General features: G+C 29.5%; 1 protein-coding gene across 10 annotated transcripts in view; it reads right to left on the bottom strand.

Annotated features, from left to right (window-relative positions):
• Nucleotides 1–22,677, bottom strand: part of LOC124946417 — a 45,099-nt gene that overhangs the window by 4,265 nt on the left and 18,157 nt on the right. For all 10 annotated transcript variants that reach the window (XM_047487094.1, XM_047487088.1, XM_047487089.1 and 7 more), the window contains 12 exons: nt 14,023–14,087; nt 10,863–10,980; nt 10,007–10,551; nt 8,694–9,005; nt 8,226–8,596; nt 7,991–8,118; nt 7,218–7,338; nt 6,313–6,476; nt 4,058–4,256; nt 3,517–3,669; nt 409–702; nt 53–194 (listed from right to left, as the gene is read on the bottom strand). In XM_047487094.1, coding sequence (XP_047343050.1) covers nt 53–194; nt 409–702; nt 3,517–3,669; nt 4,058–4,256; nt 6,313–6,476; nt 7,218–7,338; nt 7,991–8,118; nt 8,226–8,596; nt 8,694–9,005; nt 10,007–10,551; nt 10,863–10,980; nt 14,023–14,075 — 2,600 coding nt within the window. In that variant the 5' untranslated portion in view covers nt 14,076–14,087. The remainder of the gene's footprint in view (nt 1–52; nt 195–408; nt 703–3,516; nt 3,670–4,057; nt 4,257–6,312; nt 6,477–7,217; nt 7,339–7,990; nt 8,119–8,225; nt 8,597–8,693; nt 9,006–10,006; nt 10,552–10,862; nt 10,981–14,022; nt 14,088–22,677) is intronic.

The following is a 22,677-nucleotide window of genomic DNA, read 5'->3' as shown; positions in this document are numbered from 1 at the left end:
AAGGTGTGGAAAAACATTGATATAGAGAGAATGAAAGGTCAATAAGTCTTACGTGTAGCCTAGAAGGGAACAAATAGCTTGTGCGGTGACGTGCATCTTTGGTGGTATACAAGCTGGCATAAATTTACCCATTTCTGCGTGATAAACTTCAAGAAGTCCTTTACCAATGTCACCATTTTTTTGGCTCAGTTTTACTGACAACAATAAAAAATATTTATATATATATATATAGAAAGAGAGGGAAAGAAAAAAAAAAAAAAACATTCATGATATTTTAATTTTAAATTTTAAACGTGTAAACGTTCGAAATGTTTTTTCTTTCGTCCTTATAAGATTAAAAATAAAACAGAAATAAAAGTAAATAAACGAATAAATAAATAAATAAATAAGAAAACGAAATAATCTTACAGCAATAACGTTCGTCCTGTCCCCAAGGACAATCCATAACTCCATCGCAAATATGACTAGCTGACATGCATCTCCTTTCGCCGCAATGTAAAGTAGCCTTTGATTGAGTACTCTTCGACAGAGTAAATTTCCTTTTATCTCCTTTGTTACTATTATTAAACTTTGACAAGGAAACGGAACCACACTCGCCGCACCCGATCTCGTCGCTATGATCGGCGCAATCCAGATGACCGTCGCATCGCCAATCAACCGGTATACATCGGTTGTCGTCGCATTGGAAACCACTGGTGCATACTGTAAACATACAAGTGGAATTCTAAAAAAAAAAAAAAAAAAAAAGAAAAAAAAGAACACGCGCTAATCCATTAAAGCACAGATTTTATATGTTCTGTGGCAAAAAAAGGAACAAAACACACGATGAATTTCATTTTTAAAAATGTTAAGAGATAAAAAAAAAAGAGAGAGACAGAGAATATATATATGTATATATATTTATTTACATATAGTATTCATCGATTTTTAATGTCGATCACGTTCACGCAAAACATTCCACTAATCTTTGAAATTTTTTTTATTTAATTCAATTTTATTTAATTCACTTCTCTCTTTTTCCCTTTTATTTTATTTCACTTTATTTCACTTTATTTCATTTTATTTGATAATATCAAAAATCCTCCCCTCTTTGCCTCGAAAACAAAAAGGAAACAAAAATATTAACAAAATGATCTCGCATAGACTTATATTTCTTAAATCGTAACGATCTAATTAGTTGAATTGTTGCTATGAGTAAATTTGCATATTCACTGAAGGGGTTTTGAGAATGGGATTTTAGGGGCTAGGGGGAGGGAATAATAGTGGAAACAGGGCAAAACCACCAATTCTAACTGCGGTAACGTTGCCTAGCGAATATAATCCACTGTGCGATAGTTTAATATGAATTTAAAATCTATCTTCTTGTGCAATAATAGCTGTATACTCCAACTGTAACGTATTTCTATATATTATTTGTGTACAAAGTAACAACATATGTTTGCAAAAGCCATCATGCATATACTTTCATGTATGTATGTATGTATGTATGTATGTACTTTTGCAAATACGGCTATGAGAGCTTAATAGAAATATTCTCTATATCGATATTATTTTTGTAAAAAAAAACATAGATTTTTAATGAAGTCGTTTATAATTACGGTTTTTCTTTCTTTCTTTTTTTTTTTTTTTTTTTTCTTTTTATTATTATCGAAAAGCAGTCGTCGTTTTCATCCTCCTTGAAAAAAAAATTAATAAATAAATAAGAAAATAAAAAATAAAAAAGAGTAGAATCGAGATTGCGTTAGAAATTAATAAAAAAGAGAGAGAGAGAGAGAGAGAGAGAGAGAGAGAGAGAGAGGGAAAATGTTGATCAAACGAGGATGAAAAGGAGATAAGCGAAGAAAGAGAAGGCAAGGATTAATTGCAAAGAGGGAGGTGAAGAGAGAGAGAGAGAGAGAGAGAGAGAGAGGGAGAGTGTATACATTGAAATTACTGAAACTCCTCTGATAGGCAAACTCCAATAGTCCTGGCACACTTTAAAGCCTTAATTAAGCGTAGACGCAAATGACTCGATTTATCGTTGCGAGTCGATCTAGAACACCGATCGGCCGATTATTCGACGCGAAAGACCATCCTGCTATTCTCGATCAATACCTGCCCTCTCAATCCCGCCAATGTTTGCTTTAGCAATTGCAACTCGTGCAGCACTATTCGAATGTTCCTCATCGTTTCATATTTTCTACCTATTTCAACACCTAAGAATAAAGGGCCAATGCATTTTATAAATATTTATCAAATAGGTACTTTATATTTGTCTACTTATTTTATGTATTATTAGTTTATATAAACTGTCTTTAATTTATATATCTGTAGATCGTGTAAAATGTAAAAAAAAAAAATATATATATATATATATATATATATATATATATATATATATATTTTAAGTAAAATTGATGTATATTGGATGCATAATATGAGATTCAGTTTCAATATAAATTCTCTTCAGAAGCTTAGAGATACTCTAGAAAGTAATTACGAAACGTTACCCGTTGTCCATTTATACTAAGGAAAATGTAATCTCAGTTGGTATCGGTTTTGTTTGTGGTGAGCAAGTACACGCTATAGCGAAGCAATTTTGGTCCCTGCGAAAGTGTTACCAAGTAGAATTCATTAAACAGTTACAAGCCGTGGTTTTAAGATGAAAACGTTGTATAAGCGTTATTGATCTCGTTCGGCACACCTGTTGCATTAACTACGTTAAGTATGCGTACGAATTCTGTCGTTATCTTTTTATACTAGAAATATACATACGTTAATTCAAAAAGATATCGTGAACTTTCAACGAATTTCAATTATATCAAATAATAATATTCCTTTTAAACGATAAATTTTAATTCAAGTTCGATTAAGGTTCATATGATTTTTAAGCAACGTAAATGTATAAAGATTTGTAATTTTTCAGATCGTATATTATAGTATTGAACAATTTGTTAAATTTCGTTTCGTTGAAAAATAATTAAATAATGTAATTATAGCGTATTAATTCAAACGATTAGATTTATATGATTGGTTAACATTGCGAATCTACAATGATTTGTTATTTTTATGAATTTTGTAAGTTTCACTTTGTAAATAACAAAATTTAACTATCACACATTTTTTAAAAATGTTTATCTATTTATTATGAAAAATTCAATTGTCACGTCATTGTCATCGTGAAATTCTCCCTTAAGGAAATCTAATTGTCAGAGATGATGCTCCATTTTACTAAAGCCCTTAAAATCTGGAGCTGTTATAATCTCGTATGCCGACTGACTGCTCCGTCAAGATTATTTTAATCCTTTGCTTATCCAATTCTTAATCGAGGATTCTCAGCTCTTTCCCAAAATTAATCTTATTGAATACTTCAAGGTTCAAATACTTTCGCAAAATATTTTTCATATGAGACGTTAGTAAGATCAAAATATTATAAAATTAAAGATTTAATGAAAAATAAAGAAAAATATAGTGGAAATTTTGGATTTGATTGTCCTCGGCCGATTTTCGATCAAATTTATTATCTTAACAACTTACCCGGTTTCTGAGCTCTCGCGTTTGTTTCTATCACTTCAAAATGGCCCACGCAGACATCTGGATTATCATTTTCCGGAAATAGATCACATTCGAGATAATCCGGTAGTGCCAAGCTAAAGACTTCGAGAAAGAAACCACAACGCCTTTTAGTTTCTGTAAAATAAAAGGGGAAGAAACAAACAAAAAATGTTCATCAATCTAAATCATTATATTATTTATCATTCGTGTATTAATTTCGTATGAATTTCATATTGAAAAGTAATCGAAAATTATTTGAATTAAATTTATTTGCTTCTTTATTTTGAAATTTATTATTATTATTATTATTTTTTTTTTTTTCGGCTCATTTAATTTGTATATGAATGTGGAAAAAAAAAGAGAATGAATAAATCAAAATAATTCCAAACGTCTTCTCTTTTTCAATTTTATTACAAATTCGATTTAATGTCAACGTGAAAAAAAAAAAAAAAAAAAAAAAAAAAAAAGAAAAAAAAAGAAAAAAAGAACAAAAGAAAGGAAAAAAAATCAAGAATAAACTTACCAGAACAGAGACTACGACAAGGTCGGACCAAATGACCACGAGATCCACACTTCGGTACGAAGATACTACATAGAAATAAAGCTGCCAATTCGTAACACCTAACATCTACGACGGACTTGTATAATTGCAATTCTTGTTGAGCGTCCCGTTGACCGAAGTTACCCATAAAATTTGGAAAGACCGTGAAGTTGTAAGGAACCTGTAAAATAAAATCATACGATACGAATGAGAAGAACTTCTTCTATAGCTCATCGATGACGAAGTTTATAAAGAGCAAATAATTGTTCGATTATTTTGATACGTTTGATCGCCGATACGAAAAAAGATAAACGAAGAAGATAAAAATAAAACGATAAATAAATTCAAACAAGAAGAGAAGAATGTAACAAAAAAAAAAAAAAAAAAAGAAAAAAGAAGAAAAGAAAAAGAAAACAAAATAATAAAAAAGAAGAAGAAAAAAAAAAAGAAAAAAGAAATAAACACTGGCAGGGATTTATTCGATTCAACACGATCGACATGCATACATGCATACATGCATACATGCATACATATATACATATGTATAAGTAACGTATACATATATATATACATATATATATGCATATATTCCGTTGTAATTCCCTGCTCTTTCGAAACGTACCGCGTAAATATCGCTCCTAAAACCAGTCGTTTTTTTCGCCGAGTACGCCGATTATTCAGCCGAGTTGCTCGTTCACGTAGCACAGGGATGACGCGTGAGTCGTTTTATGAATTTTTAATGGGAAGGCTTTTCGCAAGAGAGAGAGAGAGAGAGAGAGAGAGAGAGAGAGAGAGAGAGAGAGAGAGAGAGAGAGAGAGAGAGAGAGAGAGAGAGGACTAAGCGAAAGGTGACACTTGAAAAAGGGTCGACAAAAAAAGGAAAAAAAAAAGAGAAAGAAAAAGGAGGGAGAGATGAAGGAGGAGGAGGAGGAGGAGGAGGAGGAGGAGGAGGAGATGGAGGAACATGAAAAATTTATTTGAACGACGGAAATGTGAAATTATCGTTGAAGACGTCACGCGCGCGCACACACGCACATCTATATTCTGGAAACGATTTAAAAAAAAAATTTTTCTTTTTAATAAAAAGAGGGAGAGGGAGAGAGAGAGAGAGAGAGAGAAGATTCGAATGTTATAAAAGAAGGAGAAAAAAAAAAGTTGTGAAAATAATTCAGTTGCCATAATGCGTACTATTAATTAATCTACATTACATAATCGAGCTTCGAATATTCCGAAATATATTTCTCTCTCGAGGCGTATTTAATTCGGTGTGTAATAATATCGTCGCCACGTCGCGTGAAACCCCGGAATCTCGCGAATGAATTCCGTCGGAAGACGTTGCTTGCGATCGATTAAAGAGGAGATGGCTACAACTGGTTACGTTTAGAGCTCTCGCGACACATGGGGCCACTTTAAATTATACCTTCGATAAAAGATTATTTTCAATTTACGTTTAATATAAACCACAGGAATATTAGTTCCTTTTCTTATTTGCATTCCCTTTTTGTCTCTTAATTAAGACAATTTTATTTCGAAGCGAAGAAGAATGGAGGAAACGAAAGGAGAAAATGAAAAAAAGACAAAAAAAGAAGAAGAAGAAGAAGAGGAGAGAGGAAAAAGGTGAGAAAAAACGGGCGCCGTCACGTGACTCGTTTTTCCCTTTTCGTTTAGCCCAACGTCAATTAATTTCCTTTCACGGTACCGAGATAATCCGTGGAATTATTTGTTGAAAGTTCTTATACGTCTCTCTCTCTCTTTCTCTCTCTCTCTCTCTCCCTCTCCCACGTTGTCCTTGATTATGCGAATGCACGTCGTACCATAATAGAACGAAATACAAATTTCTTCTTATAACAGGAGATGACATCAACTAAATATAACAATGATCATTCAGAATATCTATTTTATTTCATAGTTGGTTATATATGAACGAAAAAAAAAAAAAAAAAAAAAAAAAAAAAAAGGAACTTTGTGGAAACATAATTGAATTATTTCGAGAGGGCAACGTGTAAAAACGTGCAAAAAGTTCCGTTCTTTTTTTTCTCTCTCTCTCTCATCGTCATTTATTACGAAATTTTATGATCAAGATGAAGATCAAGAGATTCGAGTTTGAAAAAAAAGAAAAATAGAAACAGAAAAAAAAAATGAGAAAAAATAAAACAAATTCAACAAATAAAGCAGATAGTCAAGACGATTGTCATTTAGCCGATTCATCCTGTAAAACAATAGGGATTCTTAATTACCTTGTGATATTGACAAAAGTTGACTATCACCGGTAAACAGACACCCGGTGCAGGATTTTTCTCTTCTTCTTCTTCCTGTATTATCGAACGCGTTGGTTCGGTTACCGTAATGGCTCTCGTATATTCCGTTCTATTCTCGAATCTTATGGCAGTTTCAGGATACGCTGTATTCAATGAAATGACTAAATCAAAATCAATTGTATTGATTATACGATGATTGGACGTATGAAGTTCCTAGGGTGAATATTGCAATTTTACAATTTGAAAAAGATATTGCGATGTGATAAAGCGTAAAATTAACATTTTTTTTTTTTTTCGTGATAATCCAAAAAATTGGCCGACCGACATATAAAAATATTATTCTTTTTCATTATACGATTGAATTATTATTACTGTAATAACTAATTCGAATCGTGACATAATAGAATTGTTTATTTTATTCTGCACACACACATACACACACACACACATTGTGTGCAATCCTGTGTTTGCTGTAAACTTGATATTCGTATTTGAAGTAGGCATGTGATAGATAGGAGAGAAACGAACAGGAAGAGAGAGGAAGGGGGAGGAAGAAGGTGAGTGAGTGAGAGAGAGAGAGAGAGAGAGAGTATTATTGATCTTTTAGTACCACAAAGCAAATCATACGTCCTACATTGACATTGCTCGATCGATTGTACTAATACAAGAAATTTCTTTTATACGATCTTATAAGAGAAAAAGAAATTCTTGATATATCGTCAACCATTTCTTTGTTTATATTTTATAAATAAATAAATAAATATATATATATATATACACATATAACAATTTTATATGAACGAAGTATTAAATATTATAAAATAAAAATAAAAATTTATATGATATCTACCTTTGTCTTAATGTTTAAAATTATTTAAGCTTACTTTTATAATATGCATTCAATCCAGCAACAATAGCTAAAAGGGCAACAATATTGGCCAATAATTGCACGTATTTGAATCTTCCTCTTGTTACGTAATGACGATTAGCCATATCCTTGATTATCTGTAACAAAAAAAAAGAAAAGAAAAGAAAAGGAAAAAAAAAAGGAAGAAAGAAAAGTGATAAATTTCTTTGGCATTAATATAATACAAATCAAGCATGATACTCGACAATAAATAATTCAAGCTGTTTAAGCAACGTTAACAATGACTGTGGTTACGTTAATGATACGGGCATCGTTGTAACATCAACGATTCACAACGCTGCGTTCAAATATTTCTGCTCGCGATAATATGTTGAATGGCTCGCAATAGTGTCGAGTATTTAACGATGAGCATTAAACTAAGCCACGTAAATGTCCACGCGAATTACAATACCAAACTTCTATAGAAAATTCTAAATACAATGAGAAAGAGAGAGATGCGTATTAAATGCCACGAATGTTTCCTTTGTTCTCACGAGAAAATATAACTGAACGATTGTATCTAATAATAATTAATTTGTAATTTTTCTAAACGCATTAATTAATTTATTTTCTTTCTTTCTTTCAAAAGAAGAAAAAAAAAAAAAAAAAAAAGAAAAAGAAAGAAAAAAAGGATTATTTCTTCGTGATGGAATTTTCTTCCTATGCTAAAACGTAGAGGATCCTTATCTTCTTTCCTTCTCATGATAACCATTAAGTTAGGCTTCTTTTTTTTTTTTTTTTTTAACTCACCTTATGATGCAAAGATGTACTGTTGCTACCATGAGTTCTAACGATCGTTTGTAGACTAGCCGGTGTACTTGTAGATTTTGTTATTGGCCTACCCGATGAATTTTCAGGTTCATGAACCAAAGCTCTATCTATAAAATTGTTCTAATTATATCATTAACTATAAAAACAAATATGTATATATATATATATATATATATATATATATATATATATATATATATATTAGATATATTACCTGGCACTTTTCCATATTTATGTGGAAGCAAGGGTGCTTCCATAGTTTTGTTTGTGTAACTTGGTGAACTGGTTTGACTAAAACTATCGGATGAAACGTTGCTATCCTGTCTGACACTGATTGGTTTTGGCACGTAATTTTGACAAATCGTACTACTAAGAGGCGGAGGTAGATTCGTTTGCGTTGCCTTAGGTAATTTTTCTAATTTCTCGATACCAGATCTTTCCTTTCTCGAATTATGTTGTAACATGTTCCTGGCCCTTTCCATATCGGTCTCATATTTTCCACGCGTCGATTGATCGACGATAGATCTTTGATCGGACAATATTCGTCTTTCTAATTCTTGTGATACCCTTGGAAGATCTTCGTATCTATAGGACGATTTCATTTCGATATTGCAAAAACTCATGTACTTGTTTATAAAAAAAAAAAAAAAAAAAAAAAAATTGTAATAAAAAAAATTTTTACCTAGATATTGACCTATCTTTGTTCAAACGTCTCTCCATATCCCTATAACGACGTTGATCATCCTCCTCGTTTTTACTCTGAAGACGTCGTTCGAGATTCTTCGAGGCTGCTTGAAGTTCCTCAAACTTAGATCTTTTCTCTTCTTCTCTATACGATCTAACCAGTCCTACGAACTTTCGTTCCTCCTGAAAAGTGTCTCTAGAAGGAGACTCAGACATTTCTTCTTCGGATATTCCCTCCAATACTTCCTCCTCTATGCTATCCTCGATGCTTTTCTCTTCTTTCCTGAACTTTCCTCTTGGGTGTTCTTGTCTGAGTGAAAAATGTTCAATGGTTTTAAACTGATATAAAAGAATTTATATATATATATATATATATATATATATATATATATATATATATATAAAATATCTCATGATATATTTTCATCATTTAGCTATGATATAAAATTGATCGTTTAAGTGTATCGCATGTACAGATTATTTTCTGTCTTGAAATGCATGCATATAATAAACGCGTTACATCGCCTTCAAAATATAATATATTTAACGCGGATCTGTGCATTAATATAAATTAACATAGTTTTAAGTTAATAAAAGAAAAAAAAGAAAAAAAAGACGCAGAGAAGAAAGCCATCATAGCGATAACGTGATACCTAATTAAAAGATTACAAAATAATTTACTATCGTTAAATAAATATAATAGCTGGTCAAGCTGAAACGAGATAAATCGTATAAGCACGCTAATTGATGATTAAAACTGTTAACGTTAAGTTCCACTCGTACGGCAATATAATCGAATACTTTACCAAGATTAAGCTTCGAATTTACGCTTGGTTTGACGAACCTCTTCTAAGTGCAAACGTCTGAATCATTTAGGTCAAATTCGAACGTAGTATCTACCATGTAAAGCGTGTTTAATGTTGAACCGAGTGGACTTGACATTGTTGGGATAAATCATCGCTTTTGTGCATTTGAAAAATTTCTTAACGATTATAGCTAACTAAAGAGATTAGTTCTATTTAAAAAAAAATTCTTCAAAGCCTTGCGATCTTTTATCACAACTCGACGCGAACAATATTCATTTTATCGTGTTAATATCGTAACAACTTTCAAATCTCGTTTAAAGGATTAATTACTTATTTAATTTCTTTCAAAAAAAAAAAAAAAAAAAAAAAAAAAAGGAATTTCGTTAAAAAAAAAAAATCTAATTCTTCAAGTCAAAATATATATACATATGTATATATCATAGATATAAAATTTAATTAATAAAAAATATTGATACACATTATAATAATACTAGCACGTATTTACCTGTCATTTTGAGAAGGGATATTTTGTCGTTGTCTATTCTCTTCTCTATCACCTAATATATCATCGAACTTAGTTTCGTTGTTCTTGAGAGTCCTTTCGTGAAGGTTCTTCTCAAGATCTCGCGAAGCCTTTCGAAGTTCATCGAGGCTAGATTTTCGATTCTCAAGCTTTTCCTCATCCGGGAAATTGACTTTGCCGAAGTTAGCAATGAAACCGTTCTCATTGGTGCTGACCACGTCCTTCGATTCAAAAGCCAAAGAGAAATCCTCGGTGGACGGTTGAGTATGCGTTCTAAATGGTCCAAGGTCTATCAATTTCTCATCGATCGTTACCGTCTGATTCCAAGTAGGAGTACCAAGATGACGAGCCGTTGTCGGTGACGATGACAAAGATGATGACGACGTTGGATCATTATTAATTCGTTGATTCGTTGATGAATCATCTTGTTGCCTGTTACCATTAATCTTTTTAATTGGAATTGGTTTCTCGTTTTTGGATCTTTTTGGTATTGCCGGTGGACGTAATGGTATTGGTGGTGGTGCTACCTATACATTAAATAATACACATATTTTATTAATATTAAAAAAAAAGATAGATCTTAAAATAAATGACAGTTTAATACTTGTTATACATTGAAGAATATAAAAATGTGTAATGCTTGTAATTATTGGATATATCGATATTTTTATGTTTATAGACACGTACATATTTGTTCGTGTGAAGATCATTTTTGTGAAAAAAAGAAAAGAAAAAAAATATTATATAATAATTCCATTTCGCATGTGACTTATTTTCAATCGAAATTTAAAAATAATATCCATCCCTTTTACGATATCCGTCAAAGAAATATATTTACCGTTGGTGTGGCTGAATGGCGACGTGGAATAGGTGGTGGCACATTATTTTCGTTGGGTGGTGGCTCCGGAAGTAGAGATGCTCGTGTTGGTAATCCGACGCTATGAATTCTACTCTGTCTGCAACAGAAGAAAGGATCTCTCCTCTTTACAAATGGTCCATCCTTTCGATTCCATTAGTATGCTATTACATAAATAAATCAATTGTACGAATGAAGGAATATAATTATCATTTAGCGGCATATAATTATTAAATATTAGTTATATTTATATAAACTTTTTTTTTTATACAGAATGGGCCAAAAGTTTCTAAATTATTTCTAAAAATTAATTATTCTTATTCTTATTCGAGATACTTTACAAGTTTGTTACATTAAAGCTTTACATTATATAATTTAACAAGCTAAAATTTGTTATTGTTAAGATTTGTTATATTGTTATTTGTTAACAAGCTAAGTTTTACAATGTAGCCACCAAAAAAAAAAAAAAAAAAACAAAGATTAAACTGAACGAACTTTTATCTTTCTCATCTTCTTTAGATTTCTATCAGGATGATTCGATTGTCTGAAAATGATGCCGTCAAATTTCTAACATATATTAATTATTATAATAATTATAATTTCTAACATAACAAAAAATTAAATACACGTTTACAAATGAATTCTTTTTCGCAAACAAGTGGAAAAAGTCTTTTTTCTTTCTTTCTTTCTTTCTTTATTTTTTCTTTACTTTTATCATCGATTTGACCCTGCCCTCCTTTTTTCTTTTTTTTTTTTTTTCTTCTCTACAGTTGTAACCTTAAGCTTCTTAACAAGCCTCTTGCTAATTTTACTTATTTTCCTTATCTCAAGGCTTATATAACGTAATGCTCCTGTAGGATCTGTTAAAGCTAAAGATTTCGTATTAACGTCGGATTTGTTCAAGATTCAGCAAAAGTGTTAGAAACAGACCAAAGTTTCGAGAACTACTGATATCGACATTAAGAATCGGAAAAAGTTGAAATTGATTGAAAAAGAAGAAGTAGGCAAAGTCCAATGAATATAATTGAAATCTTTGTAATTGACACAAATTATTGAACACGACGATGGTTTAATATAATATCTATGTACGTGACTAGAATTAATTAAAAATTATGTTCAATAAAATGTACGCTCATTTTTTATATATCTCAATGAAACAATAAAAAAAAAAAAAAGGAAATAATTAAACGAAAAAAAAAAAAAGAAAAAATGAAAAAGCAACAAGAAGCAAAATTACCAAAAAGCACATTTTAATGACTGAATATGAGTTTAGATTAAAGTGAACACATGCAAGTTGTATATAAAACGAAATCCAATTAAAATGTAATTAAAATTTTCAAATAATTTGACAAATTATCGATAGAATAATTATTTACAATTAGTATGATATTTCCATGAGATTAAAAAGATCCAAATTTAATTTACTTTATCACGCGTCTAGCATGACAAAACAAAAATCGTAATGCCCAATAAAATGTACGATAATGTTTATTGTATTTTAATGAGGAAGCAAAAAAGAAAAGGAAAAAATAATAAAAATTAGCAAATATTTGCACATTCTGATGGATGAATAAGCTTAGATTACGGAGAAGACACAAGTGAACCTAAAACGATGCGTAAATTCATGTGAATAGATTTTACATATTCTGAATATCTATTTCATATGCATCAGCATAGTCTCTCCTTCTTGCTTGCCTTACTGTTCGTTGCATCTTAATTCAAAGATTGTTTACTCAACTGGCAAAGTTTAACTCTTGGAAGCCCATGAATGCTTTGCGAAGTAATCGAAATTCATTCATTATTCTATTCCATGACTAAGAAAGGATCGATTTGATAAGTAAACTATTATAAATTTTATATAAAAGGTTTTATATATATCTAAAAAATTATCTAATTATAAACTAATTAATAAAATTTCTCTCTAATATCTAACGTGTGTATAGAAATTTAATTTCTATATTTTAACAAATATAATTTCAATAAAAGATTATTCAATTTTCGTTTGTTATTTCAAAAAAATTTAATACATTGTTGATAAATCATTGAGTTTGATCTATGGTATAAATCGTTAGCTATAGAGTTAATAGAAACGAAACCGTTCTATTGTTCTAAATTGCTCATCTTCCTTCATTAATCAACAAGAATATTACTATGAGAACGTCAAATTATCTACGATACAAATATATCATATATACGTATCGAATAATAAAGAATTAGACGAAAAAAATTCTAACACTTTATCCAGGATAAAATCGTAACAAAAGAAATATTTTAAAAGAGATTTTTTTTTTTAATTTTTTCATTAAAATATGTTTCTCACTTGTTTGGCTTTGGAAAAAAAAAAAAAAAAAAAAAAAAAAACAAAAAAAGGAAGATCATAAAACACCTCTTAGAAATCTCTCAAATTTAAAACGATTAAAAGAACGATGATATAACGAATGATTCCAGGGTACATCATTGACAAAAGAAACAGATGCCGCTGGACAAAATAAATTCGTAAATTCGATTTTTATCGTCGTAACATTTGCCATAATAACGACGATCATAAGAAATGTAATAAAAAAAATTTTTTTTTACTGCTCGTAATAAGGGAAACAATTCATTAAGAGAATAATGATCCTTATATCGACATAAAACTTTGAGAAATAATATTTTTTTCCTTAGAAAAGAGAGATGAGATTACTTCGGTGAAATGAAATATTCTATCTTGTAGTACATTATAACGAACTAGATTAAATCTTTATGCTTGCTTAAACTTTAAAAACAAATTCTCGAGAGAAATAAAAACGAATCCTCGTTTTGAAAATTAAATCTCAAATTAATATAATCCGTCAATTTGTTAATCATTCCTCAAAACGAGGTCTGTAGTTAATTTCAAGCCTTGTTCCATTCAATAACTTAACGTTCTATTTATAAAACAACATTAACGAACTTTCTTATTGATGATCAACAAAAAAAAATAAAAAAAAAAATAAAAAAAAAAAAAACAGATCTCACGTTATCACATATACATTTATATTATCATATCTTTTTTAATTTAAGTTAAAACAAACATGCTTAATATTTCTTACTAATACATTTCTTATTTCTATTCGTAGAAATAAATTAACATTAATCATTTGATTTATTTATTAATACATACCTCGGCTGTCGAGTTGGACTCAATTCGTCGCCATGAGTGTTAGTCATCGACATGATTGTTGTGTGCTGTAACATATCGATCAAATTTTTATCTATTAATATTCTTTCATGTATATAAACAAGATAAGTATCAACTAATAGAACATCTTTAAATCATTTGTATCGTCAAATCGTTCGAACATATTCTCATTCAATAAAATTACTATTTATAATAATGGAATAATCGTTAGGACGTCATTGGTCTATTTCATTTGTCATAAAATATATATATATATATATATATATATATATATATATATATTTTATATATATGAGGATGATGATACTTTATGCAGAATGGTTTCGCAACTCTCCACGAAATAGGAACATACTATTCAATTTCCAACCGCTTCCGCATCGTCTATTACTAGCAGCAGACAGTATGGAAGGTCCGTTCTAACATTTCGTTCTTTGGGATCGATGTGCTTCCTCTTCATTCGTATCCACGAACACCACTACTATTGTTACCACCATCACCACCACCACCACCATCACTATCACCACAACAACTACTATCACCATCCAACAGCAATAGTAGCAGCAGCAACAGCAGCAGTAGTAGCAGCAGCAACGAGATGAGATGCTGCTTTCGTACGTCTCTACTCGTGAGAATGCACATACATATATGCATATATATTTATATATTTAACAATCCCGAGTTCCCATTTTATTTCGAGATCTCCGAATGAATTTTCGCGCATCGCTGTCGATGATAATAATAAGGAAAAAAAAAAGATTAGATAAAAATGACAATCCATTTTAGATATAAGGAAAAAGGTTTGCAATTAATTTTATATTTTATGATCGTTTTGTTTTTGAAATTTTTTTTTGTTCAACTTTTTCTTTTTCTTTCTTTTTTGCTTTTTTTATGAATATTTTGGAAAGATTATCAATATTCTTTTCCTTGTCTTTATGTGTTTTATCTATATAATGTTTACTTCTTTTTTTTTTTTTATTTTTAAGTAGTTACTATCACTGTTATTGTTATTATTATTTTATTATAATTTCTAATAGAATTTGTGTACCTTAAGTAGAATAACGCGAAAGAAAGAGGGGAAGAGAGGGAGAGAGAGAAAGAATACAATTTTCTAATTTAAACAATAATTTTAGCTTAATCGATTTAGCCTAATCCAAAGAATTTAAAAATCCTTTCGCGACGAGTAAACACTATTACTATTTTTTCTTTTAGTTCAATCTAAATTTCGCGCATAGTTTACCCGTTGAATATTCGTCGTAAAACGTTTTAAACGTAAAGAGAGAATGAACTTAATTGTTCTTGAGAATGCTTTCTCTGTCTAAGAGAGACCATTAATACAGAGAAAATTATTCCAAAAGGTTCCTAAATGTGATTCTTAAAAATTGTTTGCTCTTTGTTCGAAATGTTTCAGATTAACATGTTTAACCCTTTTTTTTTTTTTTCTTACCTAATTGTAAAATTACACATTATTGAGCGACTTGTAATACCATAGCTGAAAAATAAAAAACAAAGAAGGTGTGAAAAAATTGTAATTGATTTTTCTAAATCATCTCTCTTTTAAAAATTTTTGACTAATCCTACGCAAAAATTGTTTCCACATTTTTAATTATTTCGTCATATTATATTTTTGTGTGTGATGTTTATAAATAGTTTCCCCTATTTTAAATTCTTCCTTTCCTCATCCCCGTAATCCGTAGGATCACAGTTTCTTTACTCTTTTCTCTTCCTACCAACTTTTGTATTTGTTCCTTTATTTTCCGAACCAAAGAGAACCGACCAAGTATTTTCTCTTTTTAACTTTGAACCGTCAAAACAATTCTACGTGGGTTCGTATACTCTATTTAATGAATGAAATGTTTTCAACAACTACTTACATTTATCACGACGGCGACTTTTTAATCCATTTACATTAACAAATGTATTTTAGAGAATATTTCTTAAGAAGAAAAAAAAGAAAAAAAAAAGAAAGAAAAAAGAAAAAAAAAAAAGAAGAAACATTTCATTTTAATAAAAGTATTCAAATTAAAAACAATTTATAAATGAGATAACGTTTATCCGTCTTAATTACAATTGGAAAATAATGTTCGTTGAATGTATCTATTATATTAAATAAAAAAAAAAAAAAATTTTTTTATATATATGTATATGTATATTAATTATAATAACAATCGTCTTTTGCCAAATCCAATCAAAATACTCGCGTGAATAATTATTAGAAAGTACATTAAAGCATTTGTTGTTATATCTAGAAGTAAATGCGATTAATTCCTATATACTAGAGCCGATTAACATATAGCAATAATAGTAACAATAGCAATAATAGTATTAGCAATATATATATATATATATATATATATATATGTATCTTTTATGTGTGCATATTTGTGTGTGTGTGTATGTGTGTACATATAAATAGTGCATTCCTTTTAGAAACTACTTATACGTATTCAATAGAAACTATTGAAACTGTTCCAATTGCATTAATTACAAAACTTTTACTTTAACGCAACTTCTTTACATTTTTCACATCGAACTATTTAACATCACTAATGCAACCAAAATATTACTATACTGTGTAATAATAATGTTCCAGATAAAATAGGCACGTTCTTAGAAGAAATATTATTTTAAAAATTTGAAGGACTTTTCTTCTTTCTTCCTTTTTTTTTTTTTTTTTTTTTTTTATATAACAACAATTTAAATACACTCATTATAAGACCAACACATACATTCGTAAAATGACTTTTAACGAAATCGATAAAGCGTCGCGATAATCTGACGATGTAAAGAAAAAGATAAAAAAAAAAAAAAAAAATCCATTTTCAATGATTCTTTCATTCTTTTTTTTTTCTGCGAACTTATCGAAAACACACATTGAGTGTTATTGATTGCAATCATAAATTTATAATTATACATTATAATTATAGATTGAAAGTTCCTAGAATTGTGGTATATAATAATAATTAAAAAAAAAAAAGAAAAGAATAAAAAAAAGAATAATTAATTTTTAAAATCATATAAGATCCTTTGGCCCCATGTCCCCCTTTTCTCCACTCTCTACTATAATTATAGTATTACATTCAGATCCACATAAATAAATTATAAAATCAGTACTATAATTGTAGTATTCAGACTGACATAAATAATAGATGTTTAATTTTGATTTTTAATGAGAAACTCTATCTAGTTGGAATCTTCTTTAGATTTTCTCAAAGCTGATTTAATTTGCTCTTCTTCTTCTTCTTCTTCTTCTTCTTCTTCTATTTCTTCTTCTTCTTCTTCTTCTTCTTCTTCTATTTCTTCTTCTTCTTCTATTTCTATTTCTTTTTTTTTCTTATTCTTATTCTTATTCTTATTCTTATTCTTATTCTTATTCTTATTCTTATTCTTATTCTTATTCTTATTCTTATTCTTAAAGCTCGCACTCAACGTTCTGTTTTTCAAAGCAACCTCCCCCCATCCCCTTTGAAGAATGGAAAATGCAAATGTATTCTCTCAAATCAGAACGATTATGATACCGAAATGATATTGAATTCTGATAATCCATTTTCATTGAGCGAAAGAATAATTTTTAACGAATTTTTTACGATCAAAGAGACTTAATCTCTCTATTCGTCCTTGATATTTTATATCTAAAATATTAACAAACAAAATGATAATGGTTCTATTAAGACAAATCCAAGTCTGTTATTACGTATATTATAAATATAATAACGTTCAAATATTTTTTTTCTTGTCTTGAAAAAATGTTTCTCTTGTCCCTAAAAAAATTAATCTCGATTAAATATATTTTTATAAAAATATTTAATTCTTTTTTAACCTTTCCTAAAACATATGCACCTGCCAATTTTTGTATTTTTTTTGTGTCTTTTTTCTTTTTTTTTTTTTTTTTTTTTTTTTTTTTTTTGTCTTTTTATATTTCGACAACCTTTTATTCTTTTGGAAAAAAAAGAAAAAATCTATTTCAAAAGATAAATCTGATTAACAAATACATGTCTAATGAAAAATATAATTATAATTTATACAATGAAATATATTTTCTTTTAGTGTCTCTTGAAAACACACGGACAGACAGCACACATATACACACACAAACAAAACACACAAATATAGATACAAAAGATATACATAGATTGTATATACCATTATTATTCTTATTTCTCAATACTTTTTCAATAATATAATTTCTCTCTTATTTCATTGTTCCAAGAAAAAAATCTAGAGTATATTAAAAGAGAAGAAAAGAGAGTCACAAAAAAAAATTTTTTTTTCAATGACTATAACCTTATCGATCGTACGAGAGAATAAAGAGACTATATTAAATCGTTGTACGCGTAAAGCACGGCTAATGGTCCTGATACTCTCTCAAATTGATCCTCGCAAATGGTCGTTGAATGTTCGATCGCGATACGATAAAAAGATTACACGCAACCTGTCGCGAGGGTAACTAAAAAAAAGAAAAAATATTTAATATATATATATATATGTAAAATCAGGAAATATATAAGTAGGTCAATTTCGAGATTTATCAATTTTTATAATAATATTATAATGTCCGAACAAAAGTCTCTCGATAAAAGATACATATAAATATATACATTAATCGTACTTCGATAGAAGAAAGAGAGAGAGAGAGAGAGAGAGAGAGAGAGAGAGAGAGAAAAGAAAAAGAAAAATACGTATCGTGTTAGGTTCGATTTCTCAAAAGAGCATTCAAGTTAAAAAAAAAAAAAAAAAAAAATACGAACGTTAGTCCGATCCTTTACGTTTCCTCTACACTAACAAGAGACATCAAAAGATCTTCGACATAAAAAAAAAAAAAAAAATACTATATCTTTATCGATACGATACTCTATCTATGATACATAAATTGATGACCTACTTATGTACATCAAAAATATATCCTAGCGATCTCTGATATGAACTGTAACGCGTCAGAATGAAAGAAAAAGAAAGGAAAAAAATAAAAAAGAAATGAAAAAATAAAATAAAATAAAATAAAACAAAATGAAATAAAATGAATTTATGATAGGATATATCACTCGATTGGACGATACATGATATAAGTTCGAAGGGCGTGGAAAAATTTATATGGCTGGCAAAGGTCTCTGAATATCGATGTTCGAATCGAATATAAATGCAAACGACATTCAATGATTGACACGTTATCAGAGAAGAAAGAAGGAATAAAAAGTTTTGCAATGTTTTATAAAATATAAAATTAGATAAGGGATGGGGAATGCAACCATGAAGAATATACGTAAGCTAGTCTCATCGTTGTAGTCTCCTACTGCTACTGACTGCTGATACCGATGTTACTGATACATACATACATAACTATAAATCAAAGGAGAATTTTGTAGCTATAAATCAGTGTGTTGTTTCTTCTATGTGCGATTGAGCGTTTCGCCATCCGTCATGTGTAAATATACTTTTGACGTGTATATAACGAACGCGCCCTTCGCCGCACAACACATATAATACATATATACATACATACATACATACATACATATATATATATATATATATATATATACACATACAACAAAACAAATCTATTCCAATTCGGATAAACTTCAGAAAAGATCCTAACACTTAGAGATGAACGACTATGAAATCTGGATCAATCTTATTCCAAAGATTTCTTTTTCTAAATCTATTCGAATTGTTTCAATATTATATATATATATATATATATATATATATATATATATGTATATATATATGTATATACAAATTATTGCCATTGAAAATAGCTTTATTTATTTATAAATAATTATTTATTTATAAATGAAGTTACAAATATTTTTATTATCAATAAAAAAAAAAAAAGAAAACGAAAAAAAATTTCTAAGAACGATTTCATTTTAAAATCTATAAATATGATATTTTACTTGACAATAGTTGTCATTGATTCAACTTGTATATAAGAAATGATTATAGATCGTTATTATTAACTATCAAAAGAGACAACGTTTGATAAGTATTGTAAGGAACGATGAATCTTCGTAAAGATAAAAATACAACTACACATAAACGCACGCATACACGTACTTACATACGCATCCACGAATACACAGATGCATGAATATTTTCATTATGCATCTGTCATTCCAGTTGCATTGTTTCATCCTAAAACGATGCTCCATCGACTAACTCCCACGGTCCACGTACTCCGACAACATTGATTTTCTAAAAGCAGGACGACAGAGTCTAGTTCCTCGATCTCGCATTTTATTCTAAAGAAAGGAATGGAAAAATGGAAAAAAAGAGAAGGACGAAAAAAGGAAGAAGAAAAGACGGAAAATAAAGAAAAATACTACATCTTCTTCGTTGAATATCAATCCGAATAAAATAGAATTTACAAAATGCTGAGTTGTGTTGAAAAAAAAAAAAAAGAAAAAAAAATTAAATTAAATTAAATTAAATTAAATTAAATTAAATTAATAAAAACAAAAGCAAACTTAGGAAAAGGAAAGAAAAAAGAAAAGAAAAGAAAGACAAAAAAGAATAAGAATAAAAACGAATTATTAATTGTCATAAGTATGATTTTTAAAGTAGACAAAATAAGGGCTATTTAGAAAAGCAAGGTGAAAAAAAAAAAAAAGAAGAAAAAATCATCATCCTGAATATCGAGGAAAAACTCTTGATAGCAAAGAGATAAACTAACCGCATTATTTTCCTTCTTCTTCTTCTTCTTCTTTTTCTTTCTTTTTTTTTTATCCTCTCTCTCTCTCTCTCTCTCTCTCTTTCTCTTTCACATCATAGAAGTTCACTGAAGAGAAAAGATACAGTTTGGCCAGACACAGTTTATGTCTTGTGTTTAACGATCTTTTCGCGCATCTTCGATCAAGAAAATCTGTCGAACATGACCTTTTGATATACATACACACATACATACATACATACATATATATATATATATATATATAACACGTTGTATGGAGGAAAAAAGTCCATACTCATCCTCTATCCTCGAAAGACTTCACACAATATTCTCCTCTCTCGCACTTTTCTCATAACCCAATCGTTATTTTTTTTTACTATCACGGAAAATCGTTGTCCTTTATATTCAACCTGTTCCTTTTTTCTGATATAAAAAAAATAACGCAGGCACACACACACACACACATGTATATATAGATAACATGACTTTCAACGAATACCAACGACACATTCTTTTTTCTTTCTCTCTTTTTTTTTCTTTTTTTTTTTTTTACGATTATCGCGTAATCGAAAAGCTGCCATATCATCGATATAGCTTTAAAAAATAAGAAAAGAGGAAGAAAGCTACTAGCTCCGTGGAATTTTTATTAGGGCATTTGTATATTTCTCTACTAAAGCCCTCCCTGAGGAAAAAGAAAAGAAAAGAAAAGAAAAGAAAAGAAAAAAAAAAAAAAAAAGGAAAAAGAAAAAAAAAGTTGGAACGTCGCTCTCTTTCTATCTCTCTATCTTTTTCTCTCTCTCTCTCTCTCTCTCTCTCTTTTTCTTACGCAAACACCCATATCCAAAAAGCTAGCACAGCCTTCCTTTTATCCCGCCATTATCGTTCAGAGATTCTTCTCCTCTATTTGAAGGGTGTACATTGGGAAAGAATGTCGAACGGGAAAATCGGCTCGTCATCTTCGCAAATTTCTGCCGTCGCGTCCGCGTCGCTCGCCGCGATTGAATTCTGCTCCTGACATTCTCCTCGTTCCATACCGAAGAATCGTTTTTTTAAAGTGCGAGAAAGAGCAACCCACCCCCTATATATATATATATATATATTTCTCTCTCTTTCTCTCTCTCTCTCTCTCTCTCTCTCTCTTTCTTTCTTTCTCTCTCTTTCTTTCTATTTCTCTTTTTCTATCGTTTTTTCTTTCCTTCCTTTTCTTCACTCTCTTCGAAGTTCTTAGACGACGAAAAACCTTCGGGTAATATTCGTGGAAAACCGAACAACCACAAACGCATAGAAATTGCAAGCATACTTGAGAATGCGATCGAACATAGTCTGTAAAAGGAAATAAAATACGAAAAACCTTCTATCTTTCTTTCTTTTTATCTCTCTTTCTTCCTTTTTCTCTATGTATTTGTAGATTCTAGTCGAGAATAACTGATTCTCCCTTTACAAAATCCTTTTATTATTTAACTGTATAAACGTAACTTGAGAAAACGTTTTATAGTCGGGATTAACTTTTCTCTTTTCTCTTTTTTTTTGTTACTCGTTACCGTAGTAATTGGTTTTTATTGTAAAAAAAAAAAGATGTTCCTCTCTCTCTCTCTCTCTCTCTCTCTCTCTCTCTCTCCCCCCTTTTATTTTTTTTCTATCGGCAAATTTCCATTTATTATTATTATTATTTTTAACGAACTTGCTCGTTTTTTTTTTCTTCTTCTTCTTCTTCTTCTTCTTCTTCTTCTTCTTCTTCTTCTTCAAGTTGCCTGCTTTTCCTCAATTTTAAATTCTTTCGATTTTATCCTTTTATTTGCTTGCACGTACTTACATGTATATATATATATATATATATATATATATATATATATATATATATATATATATATGTATATATGTATATATATACAACCATCAAATAATTTAATTAAATCTCGTACTTTAGCAAATTAATAAATAGCGTTTATGAATAAGAGGAATTGCATTAT

The sequence above is a fragment of the Vespa velutina genome, chromosome 2 (assembly GCF_912470025.1).
Source record: "Vespa velutina chromosome 2, iVesVel2.1, whole genome shotgun sequence".
Classification (NCBI taxonomy): Eukaryota; Metazoa; Arthropoda; class Insecta; order Hymenoptera; family Vespidae; genus Vespa; species Vespa velutina.
This window is presented reverse-complemented; position numbering and strand designations above follow the sequence as displayed.